This window comes from Miscanthus floridulus, chromosome 4 (genome assembly GCF_019320115.1).
Source record: "Miscanthus floridulus cultivar M001 chromosome 4, ASM1932011v1, whole genome shotgun sequence".
Classification (NCBI taxonomy): Eukaryota; Viridiplantae; Streptophyta; class Magnoliopsida; order Poales; family Poaceae; genus Miscanthus; species Miscanthus floridulus.
The window spans coordinates 59,198,379-59,224,141 of record NC_089583.1 but is presented as its reverse complement, the minus strand read 5'-3'; the positions used below and the strand labels follow the sequence as shown (position 1 = coordinate 59,224,141).

The 25,763-nt window shown below is 44.6% G+C and overlaps 1 protein-coding gene across 2 annotated transcripts; it reads left to right on the top strand.

Moving 5' to 3' along the window:
- Positions 1–564: 564 nt before the first annotated feature.
- On the top strand, positions 565–25,650 carry LOC136549719 (uncharacterized). 2 transcript variants are annotated; one of them, XM_066541108.1, is made up of 9 exons: positions 565–802; positions 1,121–1,214; positions 1,532–1,596; positions 3,819–3,891; positions 4,996–5,099; positions 5,193–5,297; positions 24,720–24,819; positions 25,187–25,261; positions 25,341–25,650. In XM_066541108.1, the coding sequence occupies exons 2-9, from the start codon at positions 1,131–1,133 to the stop codon at positions 25,428–25,430; spliced, it is 696 nt and encodes a 231-aa protein (XP_066397205.1). In that variant the 5' UTR covers positions 565–802; positions 1,121–1,130; the 3' UTR covers positions 25,431–25,650. The 2 variants fall into 2 exon arrangements, with proteins under 2 accessions (XP_066397205.1, XP_066397203.1); XM_066541106.1 differs by having other exon boundaries at positions 569–802; positions 25,187–25,650.
- The last annotated feature ends 113 nt before the right edge of the window (positions 25,651–25,763 follow it).

The window sequence follows — 25,763 nt, the reverse complement described above, 5'->3', positions numbered from 1 at the left end:
ACGGGCGAAGCTCTCGGTGATCGCTCGCACGACGCCGGGTCCACTACAGGCGCGAGCTAGCGAAGGCGCGCCGAGCAAGCGCAGACGTGAGCGAGTTTTCGCACGCCGATCAACGATTCTTTTATAGATTTTTTAGTTATAGAGATAGAGATAGAGATTCAAGCTTGGAAGAAAGGCTAGGGACGAAAGATTATGAGATAAGCCACGTCCTGATTTATTTTTCTAGATCCATCACTGACTCCTCAGAATTAGCACACATTGACTTGTTAGTAAAAATATTATTTGGCAAAACTCTTTCTAAAAGGTGCATTTGGCCGAGATCTGGATTCTCCTAAATGTGTGTTAGAAACATCTCTCAACTAAGAATTAGTTCATGAAACTGTTTGACTAACTTATTATATTCTTGAAACTAAAACTAGAATTAGAAGAACCAAACTTTGGGTGTTTGTCTCGACAGAAGCAAGAATCGGTTCTACGTGATGCTCTCTAAAATGGTTTTTTTTTTTTTTTTTGTGTTCCAGTAATTTTATTGAGAATTGTAAACGTTCCTTGCTGCCAAACCCACCTTGAGGTTTCTCTTTTTTTGGCGTTTGCCTGGAAGCTACTCTAGAGTTATGTGAAACAGGCCCTAAGAGTGAAGATAATTTTGTGTGATCTTTTATAAAGTGAAATTAAGAATGCATTTTGTTCTCCCGTCCGCTCCCTCCCTCTGGTGAGGGCTCGGCGACCGCCACCGCCGCCGTACGCCAGCCAGGTGCCCAGGTCTTCTTCCAGCCCTTTGCCGGCCACGAGCACTCATCAGGTACGCCTACCCCTTCTGTTCCTCCAACTTAAGCTATTTGTATTCGGGTCTGATCTAAACCCTATCCTACTAACTTCATTTATTTTTCGGCAAAAATTATCGGGTTTTCATGTGTACAGATGCCCTACAGGGTCCGTCCCTGATCTCTTATATTAGGAAAATCGGGAAAAAAAGTTTGGTTTTACTAATACTATACATTGCTTTTTCCCGGCGAGGCTAAGGCCGCTATCTTCAATTGTGGTTTCTTGTAGCTAATGTTCTTATGCAACCCCAATAGTATATATGATTGGTAGTTAACCGTTGACTATGTTTTGCCAGTTGTTCTGCGATGGGGATCAGCAGGACTGAAGTTAATCTGCTAAGGTTGCTTGATTCGGCTCCGCGGCAGCAGAACCAGGCTAAGCTCATCCATGTAAGCACAGGTTTCCCTAGATTAGTAACAAGCTTATGTCAGATGACCTGATCCTTTTGCCCTTTCCATACAAGTAATTTGGAATTGCATGGCCAATTTGAACTAGATGACACCATGATTTATACAAATAGTTAAGGAAATGTGGGGCCATTTTCCAGTGAAAATTACAATCACATCTTGAATTATTTGCTGATTTATTGGATGAGATACCAACCCTTCCAATGGCTTGTTAATTTGTAACTTATGAGCCCGAATGGTGTCCTTTTTACCACATTCAATTTGGTTATTCTCTTAGCATTTGTAGCCCTTATTTGCAGTATATCACCACATCCCAGGGACTGTTAGAGCAGCTGGCAGCGGAAACTACAGAAGGGATGTCAAGGTATTTATGAATTTGGATGGACTGTAACCCACCTACTCTAATAGAAGCACTACAGGGGTATCAACTATTGGCTAGCTAATATGTTATGTCCCTTGCCCTACAAGTTGACTGCTTACAATCTGTCACCAAGCTTGTATTAGTCGAAGATCGAGAATGCTAGTGTTATGTGGCTGCTAGGATTGAGAGGAGAGAGTCGAGGGGAGCGACGGCGGCTGGCACGCTACAGTACCGTGGTTCACAGCGGCGGCGGCTAGGGCTGTAAGGGCGCTGGGGGAGGCCGGCCGCGGGGCTTCGCCCGCGGCCGGCAAGAGAGAAGGGATTTCCTTCTAATCTCTTGCTTGATTATAGATTGATACATCTCCTCTCATTATATAGAGAAGTCTGACTTGGCCCCTAAGCAAGCGACTAATTAATCCTAATGGGCTAAGGCCCAATAGGCCCTTGACTCCTCTAACACTACACCCCACCTGGACATGCAGCTCGTCCTCGAGCTGCAATCTAACGATGACACTAACGATGCCTCCACTAGACACAAACCTAACACCTAAAAATAAGCCTTTTACATCTCGGCTTATTTTATTGACCTGAAGAAGACTACGACTCTTTATTTTTGACTCCTGAAGATACGGCAGGCACCCTCCGCTTGCTGGACCAGCACGTGTGTAGCCACCTGGATCCCATGGAGACCATCGGAACGAGAGGGGTGCACGGGTATGGCCACCTAGAATTAGTGGCAACAGCAACCAGCGGAGACGTGCTCGTGGCGGACGGTGGCGGAATGCGATGGCGCTAGGCAGTGCGTCCTCGCCGGTGACAAGGAGGGAAGCCGCTCCCATATCGTCGGTGCCGCAGAGTTGGAGTTCGCCGCCCACGAAAAAAACACCATGTTTGCGCCTGAAGACAACAGCAGGTCGGCGCGGTTGCTGGTAGCCGTCCGACCAGGCGAGGTCGACCAACCATGCTAGGTTACGCTCCCTTATGCTGAGGTCGACCGCCGCCAAGATCGCCTCGTGCATAGGTGAGCGCATCTTCTGCAGCCGCCGGCGCGCTAGGAGGCCACGCGCCGCAGCCTGCAGCCGCACCGCCGCAAACACCTTGCAGGCACTTGCCCGTGCAATCGCCTTCCTGGGCCAAGTCAGACCTCTCTATATAATGAGAGGAGATGTATCAATCTATAATCAAGCAAGAGATTAGAAGGAAATCCCTTCTCTCTTGCCGGCCGTGGGCGAAGCCCCGCGGCCGGCTTCCCCCAGCGCCCTTGCAGGCCTAGCCGCCGCCGCCGTGAACAGCCCTTGTAGCGTGTCAGCCGCCGTCGCTCCCCTCGACTCTCTCCTCTCAATCCTAGCCGCCACATGACAGCTAGCATCAGTACGATGCTATTCGTTGGCCATTGGCCCAATTTAGCCGCTATTTGTTAGTTCTGATTAGTTATTACTTGATGTACATTAATCATTCTCCTACACTGTAGTCCTTAAAGGCTGCGTGTAACTTTTAAGTAAGTTGCTAACCTGTCTGTTAATCCATTCCTATCTTGCACTGATTCATCAACCAATGCATTAGGTGGCAACCTATATTCCAGGATCAATCAACGAAGTAGAATGAAACTCTGTTTTTAACAAATTAACTGGCTTCTAATATTCACTAATTGTGTATTACTGTATTCTAGAACAATTGAATTTGTGTGCTGATGAATGAGGTGTCGCCACCAGGGATACTTCATAATAATATTTCAAGCAAGGACTCAGTAAACAGTGCTGAATGATGATATTTTTTCTAGTGCAGTTCATCGACTCATTGATCCCCTTTAAAATGTTCATTCTGTTGATACCAAAATAAGGGGCTATATATTCAATTTTTTTAATTTGGTACCTCACATTTTTTAAGTGTTAAATAAGGTAGATATTTTCTTTTGTCTTTTTTTTTGCGACTTATTTTCTTTTGTCTTATGTTTGCTTTAATGTACTTGCTCACTTTGCAAGCATAATAGGCTTGTGCAGACTCTAGAATTGTATATTTTGTTTTTTGTCGTTTAATAGATAGCATGCTTTGGATTTACCAAACTTTCTAGCATTTTCTTCACCTGTTTATTCAAAATAATTAAAATACTTTCTAGCATTTTCTTCACCAGAGTATTGATTTTTTACATCTGGTATTTTGGTCATCACTCATGTTATTACTGCAACTCTGAACATTTGTTAATTCGTGAATTCCTGTTGACTCAGTGTTTCAAAAGCAAAACTGAATAAGTATTCAGACAAGATTGAAGAACTTGCTGCAATGCTTGCTCCTGAAGTGGTATGATTTTTCGTTATCGTGTTGTCTGACTGCTGTATAAAGTATGAGCTTGGGTCTTGTTATGACTGGCGTCCAGTATACCAGGCGCCGGCGCATAGGTGGCGCCTAGATTAGATGGGCTAATAGCCCAGTTATCCTTGTTCTTTCTTTATTTGCTATTTTCCTCAAATAGGTTATTTATTTCTTAAAATGGGGACTCATAGAGGGGATATATATATATATCTTGTAAGCATTATTGAAGGAATTAAGTAGAAGCAACAATTTAGTTGCCGGCTTCCCTAGGGAGCCCTAGCCGTCTCTCTCTCTCCCAGCGCCGTGAGACATCACGGCGCCAACTCGCCGCCGCCGCTTCCCTGGCCCTCTCCCTCCTCTCTTCCATCCCTACAATCTCTGCAGCAACTCCAGTAGGAACCCTAGCCCTACCAGGTCTCCTCGAGGCCCCACAAAATGTGCATTGCTATTTTTCATTGGTTGGTTATCTGATGGACTACATCTATATGGATGGGTGTTTATGGAGTTGTTCTTGCCTTCTTGCGATTTTGAATTTATTATATTATGTTTGTGCAAATCAACCACTGAGTCTTATACAAAAAAATTCCTGCCATACCTTTTAAGTTTCATGTTAAAATTGTTATTAGAATTTTCTTAATAACATTTTTAGGAAGGTATTGAAGGAAGTAATCAAATTCAAGGTCCCAGTTAAGGCTGAGGTGTTACATCTTATTCGAAAATATTTCCTTGGCTAGAACTATCATACTGTCATAAAGATTATAAAGTTGATTAATGATCAAATTCTTAGTAATATTATACCTTCATGAAATATTAGTATGTAACGAATACTTATTTAATTATCAATATCGTTCACTTCGATAGATATGGGGTGCATAGAGTGTACACTGCACACCAAGTTTAGTGCTTAGAATGTTTCTGTTTTTATACCATGAGTAAATATTATGTAGTATTCCGCTGTTATAGAGTGTTGTTTGGTATTGTGGTTGTAAGTTATCAATATTTAGGTGCCCTGTTGTTTAGATGCAGAAGTATGATTCATGATTTGCAGCACACATATCAACACTTCACATAACTATATTTGTACTGGTTTAGCCAGATGATGCCAAAGCAGTTAATGAAATCAAAGGACACAGTCCTAAAGGGCACGGTGTTGGAAGTCCAACTGTCTTATCCTCAGGATTAAGGAGGAGATTGATGTAAGTTAACTATGTTCACATGCATGTGAAACATTGCAACAGATCCTTTTCCTTATGGTAGATCCATGTAATTCTTATGAATTTTTTATTAAGTGGTTCTCAAGTGGAGGCTGAACAAATCGTCACTGAGAAAGAAAGGGATGCTGGAGCACCTATTAGGTTGGATGCAGCAGCTCAGGCTCGAATTGACAAACATAGGTACCTTTAAAATTGGTTGATTTTCATGTTAATCATCATCTCTTATTTAAGGTACCTTCAAAATTGGTTGATTTTCATGTTAACCATCATCATCTCTCTCTCTCTCTCTCTCTCTCTCTCTCTCTCCTTTTTTTTTTTTTTGAGTCTCAACCACGGCACTATGGCCTTATATTCATTACTGATAGCTCAGCACGATCGCAAGTGACCACGTTCATTACAGAGTCAGGTAAGTCATCAAGCCAAATCATTGATTGGCCTGGCTCCCAGGCTAAGCCTAATTTGGCAATGTCGTGCGCAAACGAGTTACAAGAGCGTGACACATTAGAAACTATATGCCTATCAAAACGATCATTGAGGAAACCAGAGAGGTACATAAAGAGCATCCCGCTCGGCTCCAGGTCGCGGACATTGGACTGCAGAGCTTCTCGAAGCTGACCAGAATCAGTCTCCACGTGGATCCTGGAAATGCCGTGTCCCTGAATGGCTTCCACTGCTTTAACATACACCATAGCTTCAGCCATTAGAGCATTGTGTACTGGACTCACATGCCGGCCCCCACTAAAACCATTCTCCACTCTTCATCTCTCACAACAAATCCCCAAGCACTAGCTTTATTCTCGGCCTCGTATGCACCATCAAAGTTCGCCTTCAACCACCCTGTCTCAGGAGGTTTCCATGCAGGTTCAGTCCTCTCCACTGTGCTTGGAATACTCCTGCTTAACTCACGTGCTGTTGAGTAACTGAGCACTGCCCGCTCAATTTCGCTGCTAGGGCGTTGGGCCTCGCCAGCATTGACCCGATTCCTCTCCACCCACCACTTGCAGAGAAGGATCACCACCATGGTTTTTGTGCGCTGCTCGAGTTTCAGGATATCACTGACAAATTCCTTGGCCGAGTGAGCCTGCATCAGAATCGTGCGAGTGCCCTCAAGCTGGAGCGCCCTCCAACACTTGTGCACTGCCTTACATTTCAAGAAGCAATGGCCACCATCCTCATCAACTCGCCAGCACACTGGGCATCTAGTATCAGGTCTCATTCCCCTCGTCTTTAAATTCATTTTCACCGCCAAGCTATTGTGTTCTATTCTCCAAACGAACTGCCTAGCTTTTGGGGAGACCTCCAGTCGCCAAATCTTCTTCCAACAAAGCTGATCATCTTTCGCAATCGGACTTGAAGAGGATTCACCGGTTTGTCTGACCCTTCCCCTCTCCGCATCATCGGCCAGCACGTGATAGGTAGATTTAACTGAGAATTTCCCTTTAGGATCAAAGTGCCACGCCACTAAATCCTCCTGATCCGGCCGAGTAGGTATGGCCAGAATGAGATTAGCATCCTCTTCCCAAAAAATATCCTTGACCAGCTGCGTGCCCCATCCTCCCGTGATTGGATCCATCAACTCAGATACCTCGCGGTATGCAGTGACGAAGCCAGCGGTGGGGCTAGGGGGGCTCTAGCCCCCCTACCGATCCGGGCACGTGGAGCCCCCCTAAGCTCTCTCTTAAAATTTTATGCATATATGTATTAGGTAGGAGAGGCTAAGGTTAAGAGAAGATAAAAAAGCCTCTATTCTTTTGTTCAGCCCCTCCTAAATTTTTTTCTGGCTTCGTCACTGGCGGTATGAACCCGCTAGGGTTGAATCCTGATCTTTTGATGAGAGGGCGTGAGATAACTCGATTGGGGGATGGAGACGACGTTCACGACCCGACTACAGCCTTCCAAGCTACGCCTTAGCAACCGATACACCACCTCCAATGGCTGCCGCGATCTTGTGGAGCGCGTCACCCGGCCACTAGGGCACTCGTCCTGCAAACAATCGAAGAACTAGCAAGAACAAGTATAACAAGTACTGAATTTACTAGATGAAGATGAAGGTTTCAAACTCAATCTCAAATAAGGTGGGGTTCCGGAGACAAGAAGTCGGGCGGCTGATCCAGCACGCGCGCTTACAAGCAAGTAGCGGGAGCTAAACTTGATCTAAACAAAATCCAACTGTTCTTGATGGTGGCTAAGGGGTATATGAAGGTGGAAAGACGACCACCAGGGTGTTGGGGTCGTGCTCCAACCCTAGGACGCGTCCCTAATGGACCCGACTTGATACATGGCTCATTGAGCCAAACTAAGGCGACGCAGCTCCTTTGGACAGAAAACCTCTCGGTAGTAATTCGGTCATTGCAGCCGCCTCAGAACAGATATGGACTTGATTCCAGATCCATGTGAAAATAGACTTCATAAGGATTCCATGAAGGACTTGAACGCCCCAATCCAAGTCCGTATGCGGCCGTGGTGACCATCACAAGTTGAGTTGTCCTGGAGTCCGAATCCAGCCACCGCGAATCCTTTTCCCTTTCGATCCTCTTCCTGGTTCCTAATCAAAACAAGAGTGCACGCGTCTCCATGGTCTAAATATGATGGATAGGAACTCAAGAGTAAACTTACTTGATGATTAAGTTGACGAGCACGGGCGCGAGTAATAGGACCAGAAACTGGTACTTTTGTCAGCGTGGATGTATCGTTGGTGTTGATGTTCTCATCATCCTCCCCTTCTTATATTTGAGTCATCCTCGACTCAAGCTCTTCTTCTTCTTTCAAATATGGTTTCAAATCTGCAATGTTAAATATGAAACTAACCTCAAAATCTGTAGGCAGATCGAACTTATATGCATTATCATTAATTTTCTCTAACACTTTAAATGGTCCAGCAGCCCTAGGCATCAATTTAGACTTTCTCAGTTTAGGAAACCTATCATTTCTCAAGTGCAACCAAACTAAATCTCCAGGTTCAAATATTAGTTCCTTTCTACCTTTATCACCAGCAAACTTATGTTTAGCATTCATACGCTCTATGTTTTCTTTAGTTGTTTCATGTTGTTTTAACATCAATTCAGCACGCTTAGTAGCATCAAATTTTAGTTTTCCAGAATATGGCAAAGGCATCAAATCAATAGGAGCACGAGGCAAGAAACCATATACAATCAGAAATGGGCACATCTTTGTAGTAGAATGCAGCGAACGATTATAAGCAAATTCAATATGAGGCAAACAATCTTCCCACATCTTAATGTTCTTCTTTAAAACAACCCTTAACATAGTAGACAAAGTTCTATTGACAACTTCAGTTCATCAAGCATATCATCCAAACGTGGAATAGGGTGTCGATATCGAATGGTGATATTATTAATAGCTCTACAATCAACACACATACGCCATGTTCCATCTTTCTTAGGCACTAAAATAACAGGAACAACACAAGGACTAAGGGACTCACGCACATAACCTTTGTCGAGTAGTTCTTGCACTTGTTGCTGAATTTCCTTCGTTTCTTCCGGATTTGTCCTGTATGGCGCACGGTTTGGTAAAGATGCACCAGGAATAAGATCAATTTGGTGCTCAATCCCTCGTATTGGTGGCAGCCTCGCTGGTGTCTCACTTAGAAAAACATTCGAATACTCCTACAAAATGTTAGCAACAGCAGGGGACAAAGAATGCTGCATATCGTGAACTGAAATCAATGCATCCTTGCATATTGTCGGTGCAGAAAGTGACCAACACGTAAATATTTGTAGTTTTGTCGTACGTTGTGATCGGATGTAGCCTAGCACTCAATGACATAGGGTTTATACTAGTTCAGGCAACGTGCCTGTAACAGAACCGACCAATTATACGAAATTAAGTAAGAAAATCATCCGCCAGAGCAGACGATTTAGCAAACTTAAGCCCGTATAACCCGGTAGTCTGTGAAATCACGAAGGATTTCAAACCAACTTCCATTCCAGCCAAGATCGTAATAAGTTTAGCGGTCACCATCACAAATTACATAAAAGTTCGCAATCTCACATACATCAGAGTTTCAACATAGTTATTACAAAACCAGTTCGAATAAAAAGTAGCGGAAGTCATTTGTTCAAACCACACACACTCACGCAGAGTTTAAATATAGTGCCAGCGAATGATCATCTCCAACAAAAACATCAGATGAGACGTAAGGAATGACCATGCCCATGGTCCTAAGCATCACCCATCGCAGGATACAGGCAGTTGATACAGTAGCCGTAATACATCTGCCCATCTGCAACAAGTGGGAATAAAACCCTGAGTACGAGAAGGTACTCAGCTAGACTTACCCGACATAACCGAAAATAAGTGACACCAAGGATTATGAAGGGCTTTATAGTAGGGTAGCTGACTTATTTGCAAAAAAAAGCATTTTTAGCATTTCAATAACCTTTCTAAAAGCATTATTGCCAAGTTAATTATTATGATCCTGTCGACTAGATTTGCACCTATACTAGAGTAAACATGTGATTAGGCAGATAATGATAACCAATGATCATTAAACAACTTCATACTGTCATCTTCATTATAACTATCCAAGTGTTCCATAACATTTACTACGATGAAGTAACTCAAGTCAAGTGCTCACTATCCAGGAGCGATGGCGATTCGAATCGATTCCTAACCAGCTGGTGATTTGTTCCTTACACAAACCTCACTCACCCGCTAAAGTGAGATATTGATCACCGAGTCAACTTTCCAGGAATCTCGAGTTTGCCAGGAACCACATGTACCCGGGGGCCGACCGACTGCACTTTGGTCTTATCATCCCGCCCCCGTGTCCTACCACACCTGCTCCGGCACAGTGCGTTGCGGGCAATCTACTCGGCCCGAAAAATCTCCCAGCTTCGCGGTCGGAAGGTACTTTATCCGGCCAGCTAAATGTAAGGCATGCGTTCAACATGACTCGAGGCCCAACAACGGTCGGTCCTTAATCGACACAGACGGAAACACTACAGTCCAAAACTCTGCAAGTCTCCGTCCGGTCTCAACTTCATTTAACACTTAGTTATACCATGACTTCATAGTCATCCAAGCAGATCCAGGTAACCACCTATAGCTCGCAGGTGACAGGAAATCACCCGACTTCTACCGGTCTAAGCCAGCTAAGCATTGATTCGACTGCGAATACCAGGGTAACAAGGATATAGTATAACAAAGGTAAACAAGGTATAATGCAGCAACGGTTGCAAACAACTCCTGAACGTAATGCATCAATTAAAGTAAAGCATTTAATTAAATAATTGCACACCGGGAGAAAAATGCTCCGGGGCTTGCCTCTCTCGAAGGAGCTCGGACGGTGATCGGGGCACTCCGGGAGTTCCTCAACGTCCTCCTCGTCGGCTTCTGGCACTTCCTGCGGCTGCACCTCGAGCTGCTCCTCGGGCTCCTCGGGTATGACGACGGGGTTCTCGGTTTGCGATCTTGTATGATGCAATGCGCGTAAGTGATTATGCAAACGGTGCATCGAAGGAGATGAATGCAATGGATATGTTTAAATGCAAGGTAGTCAACATCATCCAAGAAACTATACTACAAGCACATGTCATCTACTGCATTCTCTTCTACTACTAATATATTAAGTCAACACATCTTATCAAATGCTTCAAAGATACACCAAAGATATTATTATTAACTAATCTTGTATTAAAGAGGATTATTTTATTTCCTTTTAAATTAGGGCTACAACAGCAATCTATATTTCTGGTGCTTATAAAAATCTGAGAAAATTACAGTAGCATAGTACTACCCTAAGAAGTCTACCATCAGATTTTCATGATATTTGAATGAGTGGATTAGCCTACACAAAAATCACAAGCTATGACATGATTTTGTACATAAAAATACTTTGTACTGTGAAAAGTGTCAAACAACAGAGTTAGTATTTTTTCCTATGTTCTTCATAGCATACAATGACTATACAAAAATTATCACATGTATGTTTTATACAAAGTTTGCTCTCTAGCAAAAATAACAAAAATCAGCCATTAAAGGTACTTGAACTACACCTCAAAATTTTTTCCACAGCACATGCATGAAACATATTTTTCCTAGGAAAGCCATGACATAAGAAGATTAACAAGCTTGGAGTCATATTTTTCTGAAGCCTATGGATTTTTCTACAAATTTTTCAAGTTATCAGCAATATTCATGATTAAATAAAATTATACAGCAAAGTATCTCAAAAATGACATGCACAATTTTTCCCAAGTAGATCTGATGATAAGGAACCTAGAAAAATTTGTCTCAACAAATTTGGAGCCATATAACTCGAGATCTACATTTTACAAGCTATTTAATTCATTTCTGAAAATCATTTTAGAAATCATTTTGAAAACCAGCCGACGAAAACGCTGGGTGCACCCGGATCTGTACCCAAGACCGCTCCACAGAGACAGACAGGCGGGACCCAGCGGGTCAACCGGCCCCACTGGTCAGCCGACCGGAGGCAGGGGATGGCCTGACCGGCCGGATTTTCAACGGCGGTGAGGTCGCCGGCAATGTGGTTGCTACCTACGGACTCCACAAGGGAAGGCGCACCAGCTGGTGCTACTTGCGCGGCCAGAGGACCACCAGAGCCAGGTGACCGGCGGTCATGGCGCGCGGTGGCGCTGCATGGTGGCGGTACGCGTTCGTTCCGGCGCAATGGTGGCCGGAGCGGCGACTTCGGCTCTCAACCGAGCTTCGCCATTGCGAGGCGGGCACGGTGCGCACGAAAAGAGGAAGAGAGGAAGGCGGAGCAGGGCTGGCCACGGAGGCGTGCGCGGTGGCCGAGCTCCGGCGAGTGACGGCGTGAAGGAAAACTCAAGGCTAGGCCTCACCTCCGGTCGATTCGCGAGGCTGAGCGGGTCAACAGCGTGGCGCGCGAGATGGCAGTGCTTGTGGCGCGAGAAGGCGGGGAATGGTGCGGTGGCAGGGGTGGAACGCGGCGGCAAAGGGCGCGGCGGCGCTGAGCTGCGCCGTGGCTGCTGCTGCCTACTACGAGTAGGAGGGAGCGAGCGGAATGAGGCGAGTGGGGAGAAGCGGGGCGCTGGCGGGAGCTTAAGCGAGGCGAGCGGGCGGTGGGACCCGCAGGAGCGCCAACCGTCGGGCGGCGCCGGCGTACGGTCGCCACGCGGTGGCCATCGCCTGAGCGCGGTCGGGGCACGGCGCGCGGCGCGCGGGAGGGAGGCCGAGCTAGGCCGGGCCGGCTTGTGAACTGGGCCGGGAAGTGAGGCGCAAGGCCCACGAAGGTAAAAACAAGATTTTTCAAATTAATTTGAATTCCTTTTTCATTCAAACGAATTTTTGGGCTAAATCAAAGCAGTTTCAAACTTTGGACCAAAAATAAAAGTTGCTCAAAATTTTATCCTCTACAACTTTGATTTTAAGACCAACGTCCAATTTATTATAGATTTTGAAATATAAAATTAAAGTAAATTTTGACTCAAACCCTAATTTTTGGAGAATTATTTTTAAAGCAAAATTTGGCAATAATTCAAATACAAACCTTGCTCCAAAAATTATGATAAACAATTCTAGATGATTTACAATCATAACCAAACAAGTTCTACTAACCTATCAAGCAAAATCAGGGCAAAACAATTCTAACAAAGGTATGCAACATTCAGGTTTCACAACATGTTTCAGATGTCTCAAAGCAATGTTTCAATTGTTATTCACACGATTAGGCATGTATGATTTGGATGCTTGATGATGCATGATATGCGTGATTTGCAGTGCCTAAATGCAGGCATAACACCGGGGTGTTACAGCCCTCCCCCCTTATAAAAATCTCATCCCGAGATTTGGGTTACGAATCATTTGTTATAAAAATCTTCATAAGCTTTTTGTAGATACTCTCCTGTTTCCCAAGTTGCATCTCCCTCATCATGATGATCCCACTGTATCTTGTATGTTTTCACCACACTATTCCGAGTAGCACGTTCCTTCGTGTCTAACACCCGGACTGGTTGTTCACGATACACCAAATCTGATTTGAGTTGAATACCTCGAGGTTCTATTCTTTCCTCCGGAACACGCAAACATTTCTTGAGATGTGATACATGGAAAACTAGGAAAACGGTACTCATTGTTTCAGGTAACTCTAACTTGTAGGCTACCGGACCTCTTTGTTCCAAGATCTTGTAGGGTCCTACGAATCTCGCGGCAAGCTTTCTTCGGATTCCAAACCTTTTCTTCTTCATTGGAGTGACTTTCAGATAAACATAGTCACCAATTTCAAACATAATAGGTCTCCTTCTTTTGTCTGCATAGCTTTTCTGACGTGATTGAGCAGCTTTCATATTCTACTGAATAATATGAACTTTCTTCTCGGCTTCTTCTACAAAGTCAATGCCATAATACCTTCTATCACCAGGCTCGATCCAATTCAATGGTGTTCTACATTTTCTGCCATATAAAGCTTCGAATGGGGCTATCTTGATGCTTTCTTGATAACTATTATTATAAGAAAACTCAGCTAACGGTAACCATGACTCCCATGATCCCTTAGAAGATAATACACAGGCTCTTAACATATCCTCCAAAACAGCATTCACTCGTTCAGTCTGACTATCTGTCTGAGGATGATAAGCGGTACTGCGAATCAAATTAGTTCCTAAGCCTTTGTGTAAATGTTCCCAAAAATGAGCCATGAATTGTGAGCCTCTATCAGATACTATGGTCTTTGGTATACCATGCAACCTCACAATTTCTACGATATACTTCTCGGCATATTGAGGTGGTCGATAATCTGTTTTGATCGGCAAGAAATGAGCGGTCTTGGTAAGACGGTCCACAATTACCCAAATCGAATCATGTCCTTTTTGAGTAGTGGGCAAACCTGTGATAAAATCCATGCTTATATCGTCCCACTTCCAACTAGGGACTGATAAGGGTTGCAACATACCAGCAGGTTTCATGTGAATGGCTTTCACTCGACAACATGTGTCACATCTGACAACATATGCTGTAATTTCTTTCTTTATTTTGGTCCACCAATAGCGAGATCTTAATTCTTGATACATCTTACTACTTCCGGGATGGATAGATAGCTTAGAAAGGTGAGCTTCATCCATGAGTTTATTCCTAAGCTCTCGATCCTTGGGAACCACAAGACGGTCGTCAAACCACAACACGCCCTGTTCATCCACTTTAAAGTGTTGAGACGACTTTTCTTTTATTTTCTCTTTGATGTGGAATATCCCCTTGTCGGTTTTCTGGCCTTCTATTATTTTACTTTCCAAAGAGCAACTAATCTGAATACTATGTAACACAGCAGGATGCATCAGATCGAACCCATCTTCAAGTAATGGCTGCACATTCAAGTAATGTGACTTTCTGCTCAAAGCATCTGCCACTACATTGGCTTTTCCAGGATGATATTGCACATTCAAGTTGTAATCCTTGATCAATTCCAACCATCTGCGCTGTCTCATGTTTAACTCTGGTTGGGTAAAGATATACTTAAGACTCTTGTGATCCGTGAAAATATTGCACACATTACCAAGTAGATAATGTCTCCAAATTTTTAGGGCGTGCACAACTGCAGCAAGTTCAAGATCATGTGTTAGATATTTGACCTCGTGCTTTCTCAATTGACGTGATGCATAAGCTATGACTCTCCTTTCTTGCATAAGAACACAACCCAATCCATTCTTCGATGCGTCGCAAAACACATCAAATGGTTTCTCGATATCTGGTTGTGCTAGAATAGGAGGAGTGGTCAACAGTTTCCGCAAAGTGTGGAAAGCTGCTTCACACTCCTCTGTCCACACAAACTTGTGATCCTTCTGTAGAAGACTCGTTATTGGTTTGACAATTTTTGAGAAATCTGGTATAAAGCGACGGTAATAACCCGCTAGTCCTAAGAAACTTCTAATCTCAGGAACTGTGGTCGGTGCTTTCCAATTCATAACATCTTGCACCTTACTTGGATCGACTGAAACTCCATTCTCTGACAGAATGTGACCAAGGAAAGGAACTTCCTTCAACCAGAAGTCGCATTTGCTAAACTTAGCATACAATTGATGATCTCTAAGTCTGGTCAAGACAGTTCTCAGATGCTCTTCATGATCTTTCTCATTCTCGGAGTATACCAGAATGTCATCGATGAATACTACCACAAACTTATCCAATTCTGGCATGAAAACTGTATTCATCAAAAACATAAAGTATGCAGGAGCATTTGTCAAGCCAAAGGACATGACAAGATACTCATATAACCCGTATCTGGTGGAAAAAGCAGTTTTTGGTATATCCTGTGGCCTAATCTTGATCTGATGATAACCGGATCTCAAATCTATTTTTGAGAATACCTTGGCCTTGGATAATTGGTCAAACAGAACATCAATATGTGGTAAGGGATATTTATTCTTGATGGTCACAGCATTGAGTGGCCTATAATCTACGCACATTCTCAACGTGCCCTCTTTCTTCTTTTTCACAAATAAGGCGAGACATCCCCATTCAGACTTGCTTAGCCGAATAAACCCCTTTTTTGATAAATCTTCTAGTTGCTTCTTCAGCTCAGCTAACTCATCTTGAGGCATCCGATAGGGCCTCCTTGAAATCGGAGCTGTTCCGGGGACTAGCTCAATTCCAAACTCAATCTCCCTATCTGGCGGAAGACCAGGTAGCTCATCCGGGAATACATCCGGAAATTCACACACTACCGGAATCTGATGAATACGAATGACTGCCGTAGCATATGTAACACTTATTAGGTCTGTTCTCCGAGGCAATGGTACTTGGAAAGTACCCTCACCCAGGGGATCCTTAAGGGTAAGTACTCGACTTCCACTATCTATGACTGCTCCCCAATCCTTCATCCAATTCATCCCTATAATGACATCCAAGACTAACCCAGGCATAACTATCAAGTTCACTCAGAACTTCCTGCTACCTAATTCAAGGGTTGCCCCTCGAACCATCCGGTTGGTCAAAACATCAGCCCCTGCTGAACTTATACGGTACCCATAACCCAATTCTGTGCATAGTTGTCCATGTTTCTGTGCAAATGCTTGACTCATAAAAGAATGCGATGATCCAGAATCAAATAGAACAATTGCAGGGTTTTCGTTGACAGGAAACTTACCAGCAGTGACGGGCTCTCCCTCTGGAATTTCATCCACTGTTGTACTATGCACTCTAGCATTATAAGTCTGCTGCTTCTTCTTGGGCGGGTACGGACAAAACCTCGAGAAATGGCCGGGTTGATCACAGTTATAGCAGGGTCCTCTTACTGTCCCGGCAGATCCCACAGCTCCCTTGGAACTGCCTTGTACCGTAGTTGCGGCTGCTTTGTTGGGCTGTACTGCCATCTTGTACGGCTTTTGAGGTCCACGGAAATTCTGACTTCTTGGCTGAGGTGGCCTGAACCTAGCGCCAGGTGCCGATGGGCGATATGGAGGACGACCTCCCATAGGTGCTCTAGCTTGAGACGACCCACCTTCAAAGGCTCTCTTGCGTGTCTTGGCTGCGGTGCTGGCGTTGTTATTCTTCTCCTGCTTCAGACAGTCGCTGATGAAGTCGTTGAATCTGACGCGGTTGTTGGTACCAACATGCTTCATCATTTTTGGATTGAGACCCCTCTTAAAACTGGCTATCCTTTTGGCATTTATGTCAACCATGTCGGGAGCATAGCGACACAAGTTGTTAAAGGCATGCAGGTATTGCGTCACGGTTTTGGTGCCCTGGTTCAATGCCAGAAACTCTCCCAACTTCATCTCGGTCAGCCCTGGTGGAATATAGACTCCACGGAAGGCCTCAGCAAACTCTCTCCAAGAAATCTGAGCATTTGGAGGGAAGGTGGTGCGATGGTGCTTCCACCACATTCCCGCCGGTCCTTGCAATTGAAGTGCAGCATATTCCGTTTTCAGCACCTCAGTCATCCTCAACACACGGAATTTATCTTCCATCGTGTTGATCCATTCCTCAGCATCGAGTGGCTCTGTTGCTTCCTTGAATACTGGCGGCCTGGTGTCCATGAAATCTTTGAAGCTGCTATATTGGTTCACTCCCATGCCACCACCTTGATTGTTACCACGTTGAACGTTGTTGGCGATGGTGCGTAGAAAATCCTCCATGTTCTTCTGGGATTGTTCCGCGTTGCGCTGACTCCCGAGCAGCTATGCGAGGAACATCTCGGGGGTAAACGGGGGAGGAGGTGGCAAATGTGGTTCATGGGGAGGTTCATTGTTGTTGCCGTGGTTTCCACCACCACCACCACCGGTCCCCGCACCATTAGCACCGGGCTCAGCGGCCTCATACGTGGTTCGGCGAGTGTTTGTCATCTGCATATTTCAGCAACAAGTAACGATTGAGTGAAGCTGTAATAATTGCGAGTGAAGGAAAAATTATGCCGTACTGAATTTACTGGAGAGAATTAATTCATACAATAAAACAGAGGCACAACAATCGCATCTCAATTAAAACAACAGCACTTAATCAAATTACTTCAACGGCAAACATCGCGTCCATACAACCAAATTTGCCAGTATACATACACTGGACTTTTTATGCGTTCAGATATCGCATTCGAAAATCAAGTTCCAACCACGTGCCAAGTCTCATATGTTCGAAGCAACATACAATAGGTTACATGCCAACAAAAGAAAGGTCATCGCGACAGGACCTAGATACTAGCGCAAGGCAACTAGCCTACTCCTCGGGGCCATCGTCGGGATCGGAGACGTCACCATCGCCTCCAGGTGAAACTACAGGCTCGTCCTGGTTGTCGTCGTCGATGTCCATGCCAGTGGCGTTCGGTGGAGCATATGGGCCAACCCCATTGTAGAGCGCGTGAAACTCCTCGTGCAGGTTGCCATTATATTCTTCTAGCTCATTGACCCTCTGCAGCAGAAGGTTTCTTGCGTTCCAGGCTTCATTCCTCTCCTGAGCCAACTGTCCAATCATGCGGTCTGCATTGTTGTTGGCTTGAGTCAATGTATGCACTCGCTGCATAGCTCTATCACCTCTCTCAACCGCCTGATCTCGCTGTAAGTTCATATCAGCCAACTGCTCCTGCAAGCTAGCTATAGCACGTGCCTGTCTCTTCTTCTGCTTCTTCCCTTTGAGCTTATCCTCACTACGTAAGCCAGTCAAAGTCCAATAGGTACTCTCGAGACCCTCATACGCTCTGATGGCGGCGAACATAGCACTCATTGCCTGGTTGTCGCTAGCCTGTCCTTCAGCTGGACCTCTGACCAATGCACTTCCCTAAGGCTGAACCCAAATGGCATCACGAGGATCATCCCTAGGAAAAGTACCAGCTAGAGCTGCTGCAAGCTCACTGGAAAATCTGCTCATAATGTCCCTGATGACACGGAAGGCTGCTCCCTCTGCACCCTCAGCTGGAGTGCGACCCTCAAACTCCAAATGCCAACCATCCCAATCTGGAGCATCACCGAGAGCAGGAACCGTGATCTCCACCACTGCAAGTCCATCCTCTGCTAACTGGCTCTCATTCCAAGAGTACACCGGCTCTTGACCCTCTGGGTACCCCACATCATGGAGCACTCTCCAAAGCAAAGTTGGCATGCCAAACTCGCTCAAGAAGGTGTCCGTGGTGCGGTACTCCCTCAGGGCCAACGAACGTCGAGGTGCTCTTCCTCCGGTGGACTTACGGGCGGTCTGCTTCGTGCGGGCCATCTGTAGCAAAAGTTCTCTTATTACCTCGGGGAAACATATTTTTGGTGATATATCTTTTATCAAAATGAGACAATCAATTTATAAGGGGAGGAATGCATGAGATGAATGAAATGCACAAGTAACATGATGTATGTACGTGTCGTACGTTCTCACAAACTTAGGAAATAAATAATTTCTAACGACGAATTCGGTGGCATACAACGATCTCTCAATACGTAGCTAATACGTTCTACACGAGAGCGTTGTTATGTACCTGCAGAAGATTCATTTCAGCCCAATTCCCAATGAATGCATAAAAGCAGTAATGTTTTATCTACACGCTCTACACGAATCTCCAGATACGTGTACAACGGTAGTAACTACCCGAACCATCGTCCTATTGACGGCATCGCCTCCACAGACGGAAGACCCATTCATGAGATACCTTTGTAAAACATGCGTCGAACATGTAATTACTCCAGCATCATATAAGCATTCACCCTAGATCGGCGGTGTATCCGATCATGCTCTCACAACTCACACTTACCGAGGCGTAGGGGCAAATGATCCATACATTACCACTCAAACAAGTGGCACTCATACAATAGCACGCCGTATGAGCGACGAAAGAGAAATATGATGCAAGAACCCCAGCCAGTACTTAATTAAGCCACCTAAAGTCCTTAACTGGGCATAAAGGATATGATCACTGTCACACTTTATAGTTTTAAAATCACGTTTTCCAAATGTCTTTTTGGTTTAAATACACTTGTGAACAGTAACACGCTAAACCATGCTCTGATACCAGCTGTAACAGAACCGACCAATTATACGAAATTAAGTAAGAAAATCATCCGCCAGTGCAGACGATTTAGCAAACTTAAGCCCGTATAACCCGGTAGTCCGTGAAATCACGAAGGATTTCAAACCAACTTCCATTCCAGCCAAGATCGTAATAAGTTTAGCGGTCACCATCACAAATTACATAAAAGTTCGCAATCTCACATACATCAGAGTTTCAACATAGTTATTACAAAACCAGTTCGAATAAAAAGTAGCGGAAGTCATTTGTTCAAACCACACACACACTCACGCAGAGTTTAAATATAGTGCCAGCGAATGATCATCTCCAACAAAAGCATTAGATGAGACGTAAGGAATGACCATGCCCATGGTCCTAAGCATCACCCATCGTAGGATACAGGCAGTTGATACAGTAGCCGTAATACATCTGCTCATCTACAACAAGTGGGAATAAAACCTGGAGTACGAGAAGGTACTCAGCTAGACTTACCCGACATAACCGAAAATAAGTGACACCAAGGATTATGAAGGGCTTTATAGTAGGGTAGCTGACTTATTTGCAAAAAGAAGCATTTTTAGCATTTTAAGAACCTTTCTAAAAGCATTATTGCCAAGTTAATTATTATGATCCTGTCGACTAGATTTGCACCTATACTAGAGTAAACATGTGATTAGGCAGATAATGATAACCAATGATCATTAAACAACTTTCATACTGTCATCTTCATTATAACTATCCAAGTGTTCCATAACATTTACTACGATGAAGTAACTCAAGTCAAGTGCTCACTATCCAGGAGCGATGGCGATTCGAATCGATTCCTAATCAGCTGGTGATTTGTTCCTTACACAAACCTCACTCACCCGCTAAAGTGAGATATTGATCACCGAGTCAACTTTCCAGGAATCTCGAGTTTGCCAGGAACCATATGTACCCGGGGGCCGACCGACTGCACTTTGGTCTTATCATCCCGCCCCCGTGTCCTACCACACCTGCTCCGGCACAGTGCGTTGCGGGCAATCTACTCGGCCCGAAAAATCTCCCAGCTTCGCGGTCGGAAGGTACTTTATCCGGCCAGCTAAATGTAAGGCATGCGTTCAACATGACTCGAGGCCCAACAATGGTCGGTCCTTAATCGACACAGACGGAAACACTACAGTCCAAAACTCTACAAGTCTCCGTCCGGTCTCAACTTCATTTAACACTTAGTTATACCATGACTTCATAGTCATCCAAGCAGATCCAGGTAACCACCTATAGCTCGCAGGTGACAGGAAATCACCCGACTTCTACCGGTCTAAGCCAGCTAAGCATTGACTCGACTGCGGATACCAGGGTAACAAAGATATAGTATAACAAAGATAAACAAGGTATAATGCAGCAACGGTTGCAAACAACTCCTGAACGTAATGCATCAATTAAAGTAAAGCATTTAATTAAATAATTGCAAACCGGGAGAAAAATGCTCCGGGGCTTGCCTCTCTCGAAGGAGCTCGGACGGTGATCGGGGCACTCCGGGAGTTCCTCAACGTCCTCCTCGTCGGCTTCTGGCACTTCCTGCGGCTGCACCTCGAGCTGCTCCTCGGGCTCCTCGGGTATGACGACGGGGTTCTCGGTTTGCGATCCTGTATGATGCAATGCGCGTAAGTGATTATGCAAACGGTGCATCGAAGGAGATGAATGCAATGGATATGTTTAAATGCAAGGTAGTCAACATCATCCAAGAAACTATACTACAAGCACATGTCATCTACTGCATTCTCTTCTACTACTAATATGTTAAGTCAACACATCTTATCAAATGCTTCAAAGATACACCAAAGATATTATTATTAACTAATCTTGTATTAAAGAGGATTATTTTATTTCCTTTTAAATTAGGGCTACAATAGCAATCTATATTTCTGGTGCTTATAAAAATCTGAGAAAATTACAGTAGCATAGTACTACCCTAAGAAGTCTACCATCAGATTTTCATGATATTTGAATGAGTGGATTAGCCTACACAAAAATCACAAGCTATGACATGATTTTGTACATAAAAATACTTTGTACTGTGAAAAGTGTCAAACAACAGAGTTAGTATTTTTCCTATGTTCTTCATAGCATACAATGACTATACAAAAATTATCACATGCATGTTTTATACAAAGTTTGCTCTCTAGCAAAAATAACAAAAATCAGCCATTAAAGGTACTTGAACTACACCTCAAAATTTTTTCCACAGCACATGCATGAAACATATTTTTCCTAGGAAAGCCATGACATAAGAAGATTAACAAGCTTGGAGTCATATTTTTCTGAAGCCTATGGATTTTTCTACAAATTTTTCAAGTTATCAGCAATATTCATGATTAAATAAAATTCTACAGCAAAGTATCTCAAAAATGACATGCACAATTTTTCCCAAGTAGATCTGATGATAAGGAACCTAGAAAAATTTGTCTCAACAAATTTGGAGCCATATAACTCGAGATCTACATTTTACAAGCTATTTAATTCATTTCTGAAAATCATTTTAGAAATCGTTTTGAAAACCAGCCGACGAAAACGCTGGGTGCACCCGGATCTGTACCCAAGACCACTCCACAGAGACAGACAGGCGGGACCCAGCGGGTCAACCGGCCCCACTGGTCAGCCGACCGGAGGCAGGGGATGGCCTGACCGGCCGGATTTTCACCGGCGGTGAGGTCGCCGGCGGTGTGGTTGCTACCTACGGACTCCACAAGGGAAGACGCACCAGCTGGTGCTACTTGCGCGGCCAGAGGACCACCAGAGCCAGGTGACCGGCGGTCATGGCGCGTGGTGGCGCTGCATGGTGGCGGTGCGCGTTCGTTCCGGTGCAATGGTGGCCGGAGCGGCGACTTCGGCTCTCGACCGAGCTTCGCCATTGCGAGGCGGGCACGGTGCGCACGAAAAGAGGAAGAGAGGAAGGCGGAGCAGGGCTGGCCACGGAGGCGTGCGCGGTGGCCGAGCTCCGGCGAGTGACGGCGTGAAGGAAAACTCAAGGCTAGGCCTCACCTCCGGTCGATTCGCGAGGCGAGCGGGTCAACAGCGTGGCGCGCGAGATGGCAGTGCTTGTGGCGCGAGAAGGCGGGGAATGGTGCGGTGGCTGGGGTGGAACGCGGCGGCGAAGGGCGCGGCGGCGCTGAGCTGCGCCGTGGCTGCTGCTGCCTACTGCGAGTAGGAGGGAGCGAGCGGAATGAGGCGAGTGGGGAGAAGCGGGGCGCTAGCGGGAGCTTAAGCGAGGCGAGCGGGCGGTGGGACCCGCCGGAGCGCCACCCGGCGTGCGGCGCCGGCGTACGGTCGCCACGCGGTGGCCATCGCCTGAGCGCGGTCGGGGCACGGCGCGCGGCGCGCGGGAGGGAGGCCGAGCTAGGCCGGGCCGGCTTGTGAACTGGGCCAGGAAGTGAGGCGCAAGGCCCACGAAGGTAAAAACAAGATTTTTCAAATTAATTTGAATTCCTTTTTCATTCAAACGAATTTTTGGGCTAAATCAAAGCAGTTTCAAACTTTGGACCAAAAATAAAAGTTGCTCAAAATTTTATCCTCTACAACTTTGATTTTAAGACCAACGTCCAATTTATTATAGATTTTGAATTATAAAATTAAAGTAAATTTTGACTCAAACCCTAATTTTTGGAGAATTATTTTTAAAGCAAAATTTGGCAATAATTCAAATACAAACCTTGCTCCAAAAATTGTGATAAACAATTCTAGATGATTTACAATCATAACCAAACAAGTTCTACTAACCTATCAAGCAAAATCAGGGCAAAACAATTCTAACAAAGGTATGCAACATTCAGGTTTCACATGTTTAAGATGTCTCAAAGCAATGTTTCAATTGTTATTCACACGATTAGGCATGTATGATTTGGATGCTTGATGATGCATGATATGCGTGATTTACAGTGCCTAAATGCAGGCATAACACCAGGGTGTTACAGTGCCCTACGTCCAGTTTGAGTCGGTCGGTGACTTTATTCCAAAGCCCAGGTGCTCGAAGTTTGCTGTGGGGTTACAAACGAGAGGGAGTAAGATGGGAAGGTATCAGAGGTCCGGTCGGACTCCGGACCGAAGGGCCAAGAGTGACGGGAGCTCCGACGTGCGCTAAATGTTCGAACGTTTGTTGTTCGAGTCGTCTATGTGAATCGATCGTCCTTATTGGGAGAGAGCGCATCCCCTTTTATAGATGAATGAGACGGCCTTACAAGAGAGAGAGAGAGAGTACGTATGCTACTAAGTCTTGTTGCCCACGCCGTCGTGTACAAGATGATTGTAGGCGCTCACAATATTGTTAATGTCAGATGCATGTGGGAGGTTTTACCATGTTCACCATGTATGAAAAAATGACGGCGCCCACAACACTTATTTACCTAGTGTTTTTGTATTATGCCTAGTGGTTTGAATCCAGCCTGCGCGAATCCTTTTCCCTTTCGGTCCTCTCTCTGGTTCCTAACCAAAACAAGAGTGAACTTACTTGATGATTAAGTTGACGAGCACGGGCGCGAGTAATAGGACCAGAAACTGGTACTTGTGTCGGCGTGGATGTATCATTGGTGTTGATGTCCTTATCACCTTGTTCAGCAACACCGTTCCTCTTGGTGTTCTCAGCCTTCTGATGATGCCTGCTGGTAGCCATGGATCCTCCCAAATCCGTATTTGCTGTCCGTCACCCACCCTCCAAATCAAGCCTTTCTCCAAAGCTTTAATACCTCTCACAATAATACGCCATGTATATGATATGCCCTGTCGTTCCTGCACCTGCAGCAAGTCGCCATTCGGCCAATACCGCACCCTCAACACTTATTTACCTGGTGTTTTTGTATTATGCCTAGTGGTTTGAATTTTTTTTATTTTTTTCCTATTGGCATACCTATTTTTCAGTCTCTTCAATTTTCTTAATTGGAGTTCTGGGTATGGGATTATATGGTTCCAATGAACCTGGATTAGATTTAGAAAGATTGATTAATCAATCATACCCTACAACTGTTCTCATGAATAATGTTGCAGAGGCTGTGTATCGTTCGGATGTTTCTTGTTTCACAAACTGAATTTCCATTTTTATCTTTCCAGAACGAGCACCCTTTGCAGTGAAGCGTTTAGGCTTGCATTACATAAATGGATGAATGACATTGATTGTACATACCATTTCACCTCTGTATATGCAGACTGCTGCAAGAAGGTTTGATTGATGAAATGGTTGAATTAGCACACCAACTAAATGAGAGCAGTCTTATAATGAACCGATCTATGCAGGAGATGGAGAAGGTACACCTTTTTTTTATACTCTCATGTCACTTTTTTTTGTCACCTGATAAAACTGAGCAAACAAACATCATTTAGCATTCTGTAATTTTTTTCCTGAATGTTAAATCTATGGTGCAGTTAGTTATGACTGATTTTGTGTCCTCACAAGAGCAGCACCCTCATTGTGGGAACAAACTTGCACTTTACCCTTTGTCAAAGTTTAGATTCCATCATGGAAATATCAGACAGAACCCTTGTGTGCCACATGATGAATTGTGCAGTAGCCACTCGTGCTCTCTCTATCTCATTTTACTTTACAACATATTCTGATTAGCTTTTTCTTCTTGGCTGGACATTTACAGTGAATGTTCACGTACCGTTATTGCAGATACTCGATTCAACAGAGACAGCTTTGGAGCATAGCTTGGCAGGCAGCAGCCATGCTAATGCTCGTGCCGTGGAGGTTTACTCATTGACCTCTAAAACGACATGTTTGCAGTGGTTTCTGCTTATCGTAATGATCTGCATGTTTACCATGGTAGTTCTACTCATACGGATCACATGAGGCCCAGGGACTCACGGCACAGAAATTTTGCTGCCAAGACATTAGGCTTCCAGCAGATCATGAATGATGCTGGGGCTTTCTCTACAGGTTTAAACTGCTGTGAAAATATATTAGACTGCGGCTACCGATTAAGTTGTGTGAATATTCCCTTCCTTTCTTTTCATATCTGTATTGAGTTGTCAGTTTTGTTCACTTATTTCTGTCCAGTTCGTTCCATGTGTGCACCTACTGAGTACAAATAATATGGCCAAATTGTTAATGGAACCTTTTCTTTCCTTTAGCAACAATTTAGGACTAGCAAGATCCTGCGTCTTTCGTTTAACCCTATATATTTCGTTGATTGTGATGGCAGAACCCCTGAAAGGGGTTCTAGGGTCACCAAACAGGTATTGCTCACTAA